We start from the raw sequence: 12,823 nt of genomic DNA, 5'->3' as shown, positions 1-12,823 counted from the left end.
GTCAAAGGATTTCTCAAAACCCGGATACAGACGACAACTTTAGGCTTCTTGGAGATGAAAGGGAGGAAGAGAGGGAGACAAAAAGAATGGGCTGATTTGACAACATGTTGCAACAGGAAAGAATCTAAGAAGGGAATGACTTGGAGGGGGGAAATGCTATGATTTTATGTTTTTGGAAGCAACATGCGCAGCTGTTTGCTTATCCTTTCATCTCTTTCTCCACATTAAATCAATCCACAATTTATTCTGCCCTTAACGTCATACTTGTGCGTAAAATATCACACCTTTTTTTTTTTAAATGAGCGGTGACGTCGACCTGCTCCGCCACAGGTTTGGTTCACGTGATTGTGCCTGACAGGATGTGGAGCAAGAAAAGAAAGTTGCCCAACAAATGGCACCAATCCCTTAACCCCCTCGGGAAAATTGCACCGCAGACAGAGGTGAGAAGCGAGAGGAGAATGTTATGGCTGCAGGGTGTGCAAATTTACAACTGTGTGTGTGAGTAACGCTCAGCAGACTAGCAGCACTCTCCCTTTTATATGTTACACCACAGAGCATAATATGTGAATTAATAGTGAACCTTTGCATTCACGGGTGTTGCTTTTCTTTTTTCTTTCTCGTACTTCACTCGGCTGGGAATGTTTGAATCTTTTGTTTTATATATTGAACATTCACACATAAATCAGAGCGATTTGGAAGGCGCCCGCACATTTTTCGTGTTTCGAAGTGAGATTTCCCAGCTTTCGCCATCTCAAACGACCTGCATTCCACTGGGATTGAAGTGTGTTTGTGTATATACATGAGCTTTAAGCTGCATTTATCATTTTAATTATTTACAAATGTTGATGGTCGTGTGAAAGCTCGGTGTTATGGTTCAGTCACAGATGACTAGGCTCCAATTAGTGACTGTGTATGGTTCGTGACATGCTGTACCCTGTGGCCTCCTGCACACCTCTCTTTGCAGTTTTAACGATTGTAGTGTGTGACTGTTAAGTCGTCCTATTTATATTTTGTCTGTTTCTGTGTCTCTTAATTGCCTGTACTTGTGGGGATTTTTAAAATTTTTGTTTGGGGGGGATTATTGGAGTGATTGGGGTTTGAGGCATGACTAACTGTGTGTGGTGGATGTGCTGGCTAGCGGACAGGGAGGGAGGGGAGGGGTCAGAGGACAGGACCTCTCTCAGAGGAGTCGCTGTTAACCCCTGACCTCGCTGGTTAAGCCTGCAGGGTGGTGGCGGGCGAGGCGGCAGCGGGGGGCACTTTGAGGTCCGTCTGGTTCAGGGGCACATGATGGCAGGCAGAGGGGGTGGCGAGGTGTCTAATCTGGTTTTTGTCTGTAAGGCGTTTTCACCTCCCCCACCATCCTTCCTCTGAGAACAAAGTTTGAGAGGCAGGACAATGTCAAAGGGAAGTGACTTATTTTATGAGCCATTTAGAGGGGATGGTGGTCACCCCCCCCTCAACAGCCACAAAGGAAAGGCCAGAGAGGCAGCAAAGAGCCCATGAATGCCACGACACAGTCGCATGTTTGTTTACAAGATGCTACTCTCTCGTTTTCCCTGCCATAAATTGCAGTTTTCCTCTTCTAAGTGACACTTGAACAATGTTCTGTCACTGTGTCTTATTACATCTTAAAGTACTTGGGGAAACTGGAGGGGGTGACAGAGGCCCCTCAAAGGAACTCCATCAGGCAACTCGTCGCACAAAGACTATTCATGCCAGTGCTGGTAGAGAAGTGACTGATGCATCAACTGACAAAGCTTTTTCCTTTTTTTTTCCTGCAATGGTGAGGCAGAAACATGTCAGTGGGATGTTGATTTTTATAAGCTCTAACTGTTCATGTTCGCTGCGCGCTCTCTTTTTGTTCCAGCGGGTGCCGTTTCTCTCCCAGCGGTTTGAGCAATTGGCTGCCAAAATGTTTTCACAAAGTATGCATTAGCTAAGATTCTTCAGTTTTCAGAGACCTAATCCTTTGAGCTAACAATGTGACATTTGTACAGACATTCCTGTGAAATATTGACCATCTCACTTTTATTTGTGTACTTTGGTAACTACGGCTATTTTCCACATGGATATAGCCCTTTTGATTGTACGCCTGTGCTGTGGGCAAGCAGGGGGCCCTGCTTGAGGAGAGACTGGATGGCTGTTTCACCTAAAAGTTCAGCCTGCGTGTGTGTGTGTCTGCGCACCTCCAATCAGGCTCCTCATACAAAGAGCCATGTGTTGAGCGGTGATGTGTGAATATGTTTAGGTATGGGCTGCCAACTGTGCTTGGGTATGTGTGAGAAGTAGGTGCATATGTGTAAAGGAACAAGGGGGATGAGTTTGAGGAGAAGGGGTGACTTGAGGCTTATTTGGACTCGATCCCAGACAGAGGGGTCCAGTTTATGGCGCCAGGGTGCATCCCTCCCTCTGGTGCCCTGTTTAGACGATTGCACTGCTGAGAATCATTTCTGACCCTTAGGTTTCATTATTTTTAAGTTCTAGGTGCTTATTCAGACATGCTGGGAACTATGATATGTTTGATTCACTGTGCTGAAGCAAAACTCTGTGTCTGTGTGTGTGTTTACAATCTTTTTATGCTGTGCTACCAAGAAAAATCACCAAAAGTCGGGCCCTGTTTGCTAATAGAATTCAATGGGCGTCTTCTATTACATTTACAGCAGTAATGAAAGCAGCCTCGAGATGTCACAGAGAAACACATCCACATTGTCAGGGTTGTCATAGCAACGCATTAAACATTTGAAGATAACACAAGGCGGGGGAAAAAATCCCAGTCATATGCTTTGATTTTAATGTAATCAAGCCAGTTTCAACAGGCAGAACCTCAACTGCAGCAGAGCGGCTTCCCTGAGTGTAACAAAAACGAGTAACACAAGGAAGCGAATAATAACTGATTATCAGCGCTGAAAGTGACGGGAACAAAAGATGAGCTTAAGGTAGCTTTGCCAGGTTTATTCAGGACATGTCAGTGAATGAAATGGCCAGACGTGGTTTACGTACGGTTCTTTCAGTGTCACTTAAAGGAAGTAAAGGGGTTTTTTTTTTTTAATGTTGAAAAGTCTCAACTTGTCATAAAATAAGTGTATAAACCAGGAATAACTGTGTTGAATAACTGTGAGGGTACCAAGTAATAATAGTGTGTCAGTAATGTGGGAACTTGGTGAAATCTGAAAACGCTAATGCAGGATTTTTATGTTTGTTTGTTTTTGTTTTTTTTTTTGTTGTTGTTGGTTTTTTTTTTTTTAAATGAGTGTGGCTGATAATCCCAAAGCTTCAGTCCATGAATGACATGCTAGTCCTGCAAGTAGCAGGAACGTGTTCAGCACAAGCTGGTGGGGAAAACTAAACTGGCTGCTGGTGCTGGGATCCAATGAAAGGATCCCTGTGTTCTCCCAGATTCCAACAGCTACATTTAAAACAAAACATTATTGCAGCTGCGGCTTTGCATACGTCCTCCCCTGACCCTCCTTTTAATTGGATGGTAAACTGACTTTTGACAGTTCGCGTTTTGTCAAGCACAGTATTTGGGTTTTAACAGAGGAGATGAACAGGCTGCTGTTTTGTTTTTGTTTTTAATCGAGTCGATCTTTCAGAGCCATGTCAGTCAGTTTTGTACCCCAGCTGTTTGCGCTGAGATTCAAGGGGAGAAAAACACCACTTGTCTAGTATAACGAGCCTTGAAGAAGGCATCACTTGGCACTCACTCTTGATGGAAATCTTATGCATATATACACTTTGAGTTCACACCGAAATAAGGAGCCCAAAATTTTCTACTATTGCTTTCATTATTTGGAGAGAATTTTCAAAATCCTGCTTGCACAGCTGATAAGGATGCATATGTTTATCTCCATTTATGTGCTTGTGGTTGACGTCAGCGTGCTCACCTGCAGAGTGGGCGAAAAGTTAATCGTTTCCTCTTAAACACTGTTTAGGAGGGACAGCACTCAGAGAAAGCTTCAGCACTGAACTATCCATCTAAACAGGGGAGTGTCGGGATAAGAGCGGGGCTCTATAAAGCGGCCAGCTAAAGGCTCCTCTGAGCTGCAATTAAGTGCATTTAAGGGGGCTTTAACAGCCAGGGTGCGTTTGATTTGGTGAGAGGTGAACCTGTTATTTCTCAGCACAAGGTCTGAATCCCAGGGAAGAAATCAATGACTGATCTGCATTCATATTATTGAAAACTCAAATAATTATGTTTCTATTTCAAGTCAGGACTTGTGCTTGTCGCTCAAATTAATTTCCGTTGACTCGTATGTTTCCCAGATGATGTGGAATTTTAACGCACGTTCTCCCTCATCTGTTCCAGGAGGCCACCTGAAAGTGTGTCCGCAGGGCTACTCCTGCTGCACTGTGGAGATGGAGGAGAAGCTAAGCCAGCAGAGCCACACAGAGATCAAAGCTCCCGTCTCCAAGCTTAGCACCAGCCTACAATCCACCTTCAAACAGAGGCATGACCACTTTGACAGTAAGCAAACACACTGGCTCACAAACACATGCAGCTTTTCAGGTTATGTTGTAAGGCTGGCCTTGGTTTTCTCATCGCAGCATTTGTGCTACACTTTTATTTTTTTTTATTTATTTTTTTCCCCTTTTGATGGACACTCCCACCTGCCAGTGCACTGCCCATAGCTGAGACAGCCAGTCTGTGTCTTCTGGCCTGTCCACCTGTCTCCCAATGTCTCTGCTCCCTGTCTCATCGTCCCCCCTCGCATCTCATTCATCCCCCTGAAAGAAATGTAAAAAAAATAAAAGAAATACAGGCTTCCCTTTCTCCAGAGAGACGCGCATGCTTCCAGACGGACCACACACATCTTCAGATTTAGTCGTCTCTATACTTCCTGTTCCTCTGTGTGTGAGCACATGTGTGTATGCCTGTAAATATTGGGATCAGGTTTCCCCTGCTGAGGGCCAGAGCGCATGGGAACATGCAACAGTGCTGACTCACAGAGGAAGCAGGGCAGCTCTGAATACCTTCAACCACCGAACCATGCCACCACTGCAGCCCTGCGATGATAAGATAGAGGGGAGGATGAGGATCCCAAACAGGCTGAGTGGGCGAAAAAATGGGAAGAAAGAAGATTTTTAGTTTCCCGGTGTATTGGAATCTTGCTTGTTAAAGGAGGTTATGTGCATAGCTCTGTGTTGGTGTGCGCACATGTGGGTCAGATCTTATGTGTCTGTGAAAGGCAGCGAGGGATGGTGAGTAACAGGGAGCGTGTGTATTGCAGCCAGATGTGAAGAGGAATGTGACGTGTCGGAATGCAGTGGCTGCTCGAGCTGTCCCGCCCCTCTTTTTCTCTTTTCTTACTGCCCTTTGTCCCCATCTCATGCCTCACTCTCCCAAAAACCCCTCTCTTTGCTGCTCTTTCTCCTTCCATCTCTCTTCACTGTGTCCAAGTGCTGCTTGTGATTCACTGCACTCAGTTCTCACGCATGCATGTCCTCCACCCTGTTTGTCTTGCACAACTCATCTGGTGCTTAGTGGCAATATTAAGGGCTGTTCTCATTACTGAGAAATCTATAAATTATTATTTTCCCGTTTAATCATCTCATCCATAAAATACAAAAACGGCCTGTAACAAATGGTCAGCTTCGGAAATGTCAGTGTCACGTTTAGGTAACGACCACAAACCAAGTTTAAAAACAACACCCGAGATGCGTGCGAGCAAATGAAGACAAGTCAAGAAGTTGTTTCCGTAAAAGGCTTCAACTTTAGAGTGGAACGTTGAGATTAAAATGGTGTTCACAGTGTTTGATTTTAGAGGAATTGATACCAGAACCACAATTTCGTAAAAAATTCTTTCTGAACAATTGTGGCCTCGGCTCTTTATGTCAAGTTTATCCATCCAGAGCACCACCGATCAACTATTGCATAAATATTGTTTTGTTTAGGAATTTTTCCGCTATTATTCAACACAAAGTGTTTTTGTAACGGAGTCATAACAACTGGCTTGCGCAAAAATTCTAAAGCTTGGCAACGCCCAAAAAGAACGTCCAGTTTATCAGAAGGGCACAGCTCTACGGATGACCGTGAACCTCTTCCCTGCGTGCTCTCTCCTCATCATCACTGTAGGCAGGTTGCTGCAGTCTATCAACCGTTAGATGTGGGATCTCTTTACAAAACCCTGCTGTGCTCTCTTCTACCTAAACCGCCAGGCCCTCTCTCTCTCACATCAAATGTGGTGACGGGCTCAGGTTGCCGGCCTATTATTTCCTTTTGTCACACCAAGACACCACCGAAGGAAGCGCTTACAACTGGTGAAATGGGAACAGGAAGTGCTCATTTGGTCTGCTTACTGTTGCAGAGAAATGACAGCAGCGGCTTTGTTTCCCACCTGTGGGACTAATAAAGGTCATCTTATCTTATCTTATCACAAGGAGTGCGCACATGTGCACAAACGCAGCTGCAGCTGCACATGAAGATGAACGCAGCATTCGCTCGCGTACTAACAAACTCAGGAAGTAGTGTATGTGATTAGGCAGGCTCTCATCATGCGCCTGGAGCGAGGAGTCATGGCCAATTTAGACCAGAGCCAGAAATAGTTCTCTCTTTCTCTGTGTGTCTCGTCGCTGCGTGTTTATCCTGACCCCAGCCTGTCCTGCTGCAGTGACCCTGTCCAGCAGAGCAACTCCATGTCTGGGAATTAAGCACTTGGATTATGGCCCCATTGCCTCCAGACACATACAAGCGACATCCATCTGAGCACCGAGCTCAGCAGCAGGAGGGACAGAATCCCATACCATAAGAAAAGGGAGAAGCTCGGCGACTAATTGGCACAAATAGGATGCAATTACCGCCTGGGCTGGGATTGGGAGGAGCATAGTTTATTGGGACACTAGTGGGTGGTGTTGTGTTGGAGGGAAAAGTGGCGGGGGGAGTTTTTGGAAGAGGAAGTGGGAGGAGATCGGTCAGTTCCTCTGTTCCTGTGATGGATTGGGCCCAGGATCGCTGTTCGTAATTTAGCGCTTTCTCTGCAGCACGTTGGAACGGTGACAAGGTGGGGGGGAGCGTGCAGGAAGGAAAAGACAGATAGTCGAGCAGGAGTCGTCCTTTTCCTTACATTTCCCTACAGCTGACACTCGCATGTGTAACCTTTCACCCAGATTCTCTCAGACCATTGGCTGAATGACAGGTACATTTTTAATGGGGAAATCCAGAGGGAGCGTTCAGCTCCTCGGCCCGTTGGCAGACGACTGCGTGTCATAAATTGTTTTTAATGACAATGCAAGATGCCTGAGTAATGCTGCTCATAGTTGGACCCCTCAGCTCGGGCCAGAGAGCCTCCATATCCCCACCACCCCTGCCCCCACTGTGCCACCACCCCTCACACACCCTTTTTAAAAACCCGTCGGTTTGTCCAAACGCATAATGGGGCTTATCTGTTTAGCATTTAGGAATTACTCCTCTAATTAACTGTAGAAAGGAAATGGAAAAGTTTAGGGTTGTCCTCGTGCTTCATGCCTCTCCCACCTCCTCCTCCTCCTCCTCCTCCTCCTCCTCTTCTTCACCTCCTCAGTCTCCTTTCACTGACTTTCATGTCAGTGTGGCTACTATGACATTCCAGGGGTGGGGGTGGACCATTTTGTTTTAATCTCTGTCAATGGAGCGTGGAACTTGGTGCCCTCTCCCCTGGCTCTGTGTGTGTCTGTGTGTGCGCGTGCACTTGTGATGGCGAGGAGGTAAATGGAGGGGCTGCAGTGTTTCCGGTATCCTTGGCGACACAGTAGGGATTTGGAGTTCTTTAAAAAAAAAAAAAAAAGCCCTCAACTTAACCCGCCCCAAGCCACCCTTACCCCTCCTCTATCTCATTTTTTCTTTTTAGTGTGTCAGTCTGAAGTAGAAGTGACAGCACTACTCGGGTCCTCTGTGTGAGTGTGAATGTGCAAGAGTGTGTTTGTGTGTGTACTGGTAGCAGAGAGCATTTAGTGACTCCCCCTGCGAGAGCATGGGAACTTTACATTTCAAAGCCACACAGTGGGCACCCCGAGAAACTGCAGCGGGACAGAAGTTCTGTGAGAGGGGTGTGGGGTGTGGTGGGGGGCACAGATAATGGATAAAAAGGGCGAGTGTGTGTGAGACTGAAGGTGAAACATGTTTCAGAGGCTCTGTGGAATTCTCATTTTATTCAGATTAAGAAAGTTGGGCAAGGAGGGTGGTGTGGGGGTCTGGGAGAAGGGGCTTGGATTATTTGGGGGGTGGTAAGGGGGGTGATGGACATTCCTCAGGATGAAGTAGGTCATTGTTCCTCATCTGTAGTGAAGAGAGCTCTCTGAAGGAACTGATGAAGTGAAAGTAGGGGAGGGAGGCAGATGCAGGGCTGGTAGGATAGTAGTGGGAGGGGGGTGCATACAGGTCCATATACGGTAGCTGGGAGGGGCTGCTGCTGGTGGTTGTGGGGTCGCATTATTCCGTAATCCTATTGAAAATGCCTCTGAAGGACAGTCCAAGAGAAGCTGGCAGAAAGGAAGGCGAATGGAATGTGACAACAGAAAACTGCCATTGATGGTGGTCAGTCTGAAGCACACTGATGTGGAGAGACATCTCTGCTGATGCTCCGCGCTCACCCCCTCATCTCCAACTGTCCCCTAACACATTCCTTTTGCCTTTCATTAAAGATTTTATGCTTAAGCTCGTTCTAAGCGTCAGGACATGGGGCACAGGTGAAGTGGAGTAACGTGAGTCTGATTTCAAATGGTGGCAGCAAGATTTTTAATGTACTGAAAGCAAACTTGGGCTTCTAAAGTGCTTTAAAATGTTGAGAGAGGAACACAACAGTAAGTTCAAAATGTCACAAAAAACAGGAAAAGTCAAACTGGGCAGATAGTCATAACTTTAGTCCTGAGCTCGTCTAGATGTTCTCTTCGTGACATCTTGAACTCTTCCCTGTAGACACTTAAATATAAACAATCTGACACTGTTTGTTCTTGCTCTTTGGCGCCCACAGGCTGTAGACTAACCCGGCCTTTCTTTCACATCTCCACAGAGTTTTTCCGCGAGCTTTTGAAAAACGCAGAGATTTCGCTGGACAGCATGTTTGTGAAAACATACGGGATGATGTACGTGCAGAACTCGGAACTTTTCAAGAACTTCTTCCAGTCCCTGACCCAGTACTACGCGTCCGGCAGCGCTGCCGTCAACTTGGACTCCATGCTGTCGGACTTCTGGGCCGACCTTCTGGAGAGGATGTTCCGGCTGGTCAACGTGCAGTACGAGTTCAGCGACACCTACATGGAGTGCGTCAGCCGACATACGGAGGAGCTGCAGCCGTTCGGCGACGTGCCCCGCAAGCTCCGCATCCAGTTAACGAGGTCCTTTATCGCCGCGCGCACCTTTGTGCGTGGCCTGGCGCTCATGCCTGAGGTGGCCAATAAAGTTTCCACGGTAAGTGACGGAGCACAGTTTTAGCAAAGAGAAAAACTAACAGCCGAGAACGAGACTTGTTTTCCTTGAAGTCCTGTCCATCCCTCCCTGCTCCGGTTCTGAGTGCACATCTCTGATGAAAAACTATCTGTGGTTCTCTTTCTCTCTGTCTGGTAACATAAACCACTCTGACTGTTCTGGTATGACTTGTTTTTCCACTGTACTGAGTGATTCATTGGCGATTAGATTAAACTGCTTTGTGGATTTGGCTTATGCAATTAATGGTCATGCTTTTTCAGAGTATGAGAATGTGTCTCTGGTGGTGTCGAATGAGTGCTTCGGCTATGATGTAATGAAAACGGCCCACTAACTGCCCTCTGCCTACTCCAGGTCAGCGCCTCTCCCAGCTGTGTGCGAGCGGCTATGAAGATGTTGTACTGTCCCTACTGCTCGGGGCAAGTAGCCCTGAAACCCTGCCAGAATTACTGTCTGAATGTGATGCGTGGCTGTTTGGCTAACCAGGCAGACTTGGACACGGAGTGGAACAACTTCCTCGGTAAGCAGACGACATGCGAACAAGGGCACCTTCAGCAGCCACTGTTTAACAGAAACCTGCCCGTGATTACACCGCCTTATAACCATAATAGCTGAAAGTGTTTAATTTGGCAACAGAGTATATTTATGCAGCGTCCTGCTCCTGGGTTCATTGCCACTTACTCATATTTCTTCAAAGATCATTAGTTTCATCGACTTTCTTATCTAAGCGTGCACCCCTTACTCTCCTTGTGAGCATGAAACCAGAGTGGCGATGGGATTTGTGGTATGACAGACTCGGGGTAAATAAAGGAGGCAAACTGCAGTTCAGCTTTGGAAGAAAAACATTTAACATGGGAACAGTTTTTATTGTTGAAAACCATGTACAAACATGTTCTTCATTCTTTAGTAGGTTGTTTAAGAAAAGGGGGAGGGAGGGGCTGTACATGCGGTGACCCTTGGAATGAATGCAGTCTTGTGCTGTGTACAAACAGACCCAGATCAGTTACATTACACTCAGGGTGGTGCACGCATCCACAGTTCTTCACTGTGTGCTTTATATTTATCCTGCATGATGGATTCTTGTGACCAGAAACATGGTTTCTGACTATATCACCGTTACATGTGTCTATCTCTGGCTGCTGACACCGCTGCAGTCTGCAGAGGCATCTGGTTTCTGTTGCCCCCTTGCTGTGCTGCAGCTTTATCCTACCCTACACTAATGGCTCATCTCACTGATTAAAAATGTCTCACCCTCATGCGAGTGCTTCTCCCTAGTGGTAGGAGCTTGTAACTTCTTTCCCCTGTGTTGATGTCAACTTATGTTTTGGTTTTCAGATGCCATGCATAGTCTCGCCGAGAGGCTCGAAGGTCCCTTTAATTTCGAGTCTGTCATGGATCCAATTGATGTGAAGATTTCAGAGGCCATCATGAACATGCAGGAGAACAGCATGCAGGTGTCGCAGAAGGTCAGTCTCATTTCAACGCCTTTCAAATTAAACTAAATAAAAACAGATGAGGATGGAATTATTAGCCCTCCCTTCCAAGTGCAGAGGAAGGAATTTTTTTAGCACAGCTCGTCCAAACATCCTTGTTTTATTTTGGATGCTTAGATTATTTGTACTTTGCACATAGAAACAAAATTATTTCACAAAAACTACCAGGGTCAAAATAATTACCTCCTCTATGCTAACAGTCAGTCGTTTACTCTTTTTGCTGGATAACAGCCCGTTTTCAGCGTGTCTCAAACACGTCTCCTGAACAATCCCAGCTCATTCTTCTTTGGAGAATCTCTGAAGCTCCTCCCATTTTCGGTGGGATTCAATTCAGGGCTTTGCACCCACTGGTCAGTAACGTTCACTTCGTTCTTCTGGAGGTAGTTCTTCACCAGGAGTGACATATTTTAGGTCGTTGTTGTGTTTGAAGATAAAGAGACGACCCAGACCCAGGTTTGTTTCTGACTGCTCGAGGTTTTCTTTTAAAATTTTCACATAAACTTCTTTCTTCATGATTCCTTCCACCTTGCTAAGATTCCCAGTTCCAGACACACTGAAGCATCCCCACATCAGGATCCTCCCACCACCGTGCTTCACTGTGGGGACGATGTCCTTTGAGTTGTAGAACTCTCACTTCTTTCTCTAAACAGCAGCAAAGTGTCCGTGGACAAAGAGCTGTAGTTTTATCTCCTTTGACCAGAGGAGGCTCTTTTAGTGTGGATTATCTGTCTCCAGGTCGTTCTTAGCATACCTCAGTCTGGCTTGAAGGCGTGTCTTCTGCAGAAGTTTTTCCTGGTCTCTAACCTCGCCGCTCATTCCTGTGCAGGTCTATAGTGATCGTCTCCGTTGAGACTACAATTTCAAACTTGGCTAAGTCATTCACGGGTGTCTTGGCAGTCGTTCTCTCACCATTTTTCTTTCTAGAGTCTTTTGCTTCCCACCACTGCCGGGCGTGTTCTGTACTGTGTGTCTATGGCTCAGTTTTCCATGGGGACAATGACTCTGACCCTGGTCAATTTTTTTTGTTTTTGTCTGAAATAATTCTTATATTGTGGGCAAATTGAAATAATTTATGCTTTCTGAAGAAAACTAGTATGTTTAGAAATGCTGTGTTGAAAATCCCTTCTTTTGTTAAAAAAGCACTCGGGACATTTTTGACCATAACGTAACATTTCACAGGGTGGCTAATCATTTAGTCTTCATCTGTAAAACATTTCTGTATTCTTCTTCCTCCTCTAACAGGTTTTCCAAGGATGTGGGATGCCCAAAACAAGCACTGCCTTTCGTTCCAAACGTTCCGTCAAAGACTCCACCTTTACCAGCCGCTTCCGCCCTTACAGTCCTGAAGCAAGACCCACGACTGCTGCTGGAACCAGTTTAGATCGACTGGTGAGGACTAAGAAGGCAAAGAAGCGAATATCACATTTACTCTGAGTAATTGGTTTGACCTTTTTCCTTTTGTGTGTTCTAAACAGACAAGTGAAGTAAAAAAGAAATTGAAGCATGCCAAAAAGTTCTGGTCCACGTTGCCAGAGACTGTGTGTGTAAGCGAGGGGATTGCAGCTGGTGATGAGTGCTGGAATGGTACAGCGAAAAGCAGGTGAGAGGCGCAGACTTCACAAAAAGAGAGTCTAAATTTTACCGCGTTGCTTGTAAATGATTGAAATTAAAGTCTAATGCCGGACTTGACTCCACTAGGTACGAATCAGATGTCATTGGCAGCGGGCTGGCCAATCAGATATCAAACCCGGACGTGGACGTGGACATAACAAAACCAGACACCGTCATCCGCAGTCAGATAGCAGTTTTGAAGGAAATGACGAGCCGGCTCAAAGCTGCACACAGCGGCATCGACATTACTGCAGAGAGCGGTGAGAGCGGTTAATGAGCTTCACAGCTTTTGCAACTCGGTTTCCTAGCTGCACGTCTC

At 46.0% G+C, this 12,823-nt stretch overlaps 1 protein-coding gene across 1 annotated transcript in view; it reads left to right on the top strand.

The window, feature by feature from the left end:
* gpc4 (glypican 4) overlaps nucleotides 1-12,823 on the top strand; it is a 30,260-nt gene that overhangs the window by 14,416 nt on the left and 3,021 nt on the right. Inside the window, exons 2-8 of the mRNA XM_031751393.2 lie at nucleotides 4,310-4,468; nucleotides 8,988-9,385; nucleotides 9,755-9,920; nucleotides 10,736-10,866; nucleotides 12,136-12,282; nucleotides 12,369-12,493; nucleotides 12,592-12,764. Of these exons, the coding sequence (XP_031607253.1) occupies nucleotides 4,310-4,468; nucleotides 8,988-9,385; nucleotides 9,755-9,920; nucleotides 10,736-10,866; nucleotides 12,136-12,282; nucleotides 12,369-12,493; nucleotides 12,592-12,764 (1,299 nt within the window). The remainder of the gene's footprint in view (nucleotides 1-4,309; nucleotides 4,469-8,987; nucleotides 9,386-9,754; nucleotides 9,921-10,735; nucleotides 10,867-12,135; nucleotides 12,283-12,368; nucleotides 12,494-12,591; nucleotides 12,765-12,823) is intronic.

The sequence above is a fragment of the Oreochromis aureus genome, linkage group 2 (assembly GCF_013358895.1).
Source record: "Oreochromis aureus strain Israel breed Guangdong linkage group 2, ZZ_aureus, whole genome shotgun sequence".
NCBI lineage: Eukaryota > Metazoa > Chordata > Actinopteri > Cichliformes > Cichlidae > Oreochromis > Oreochromis aureus.
This window is presented reverse-complemented; position numbering and strand designations above follow the sequence as displayed.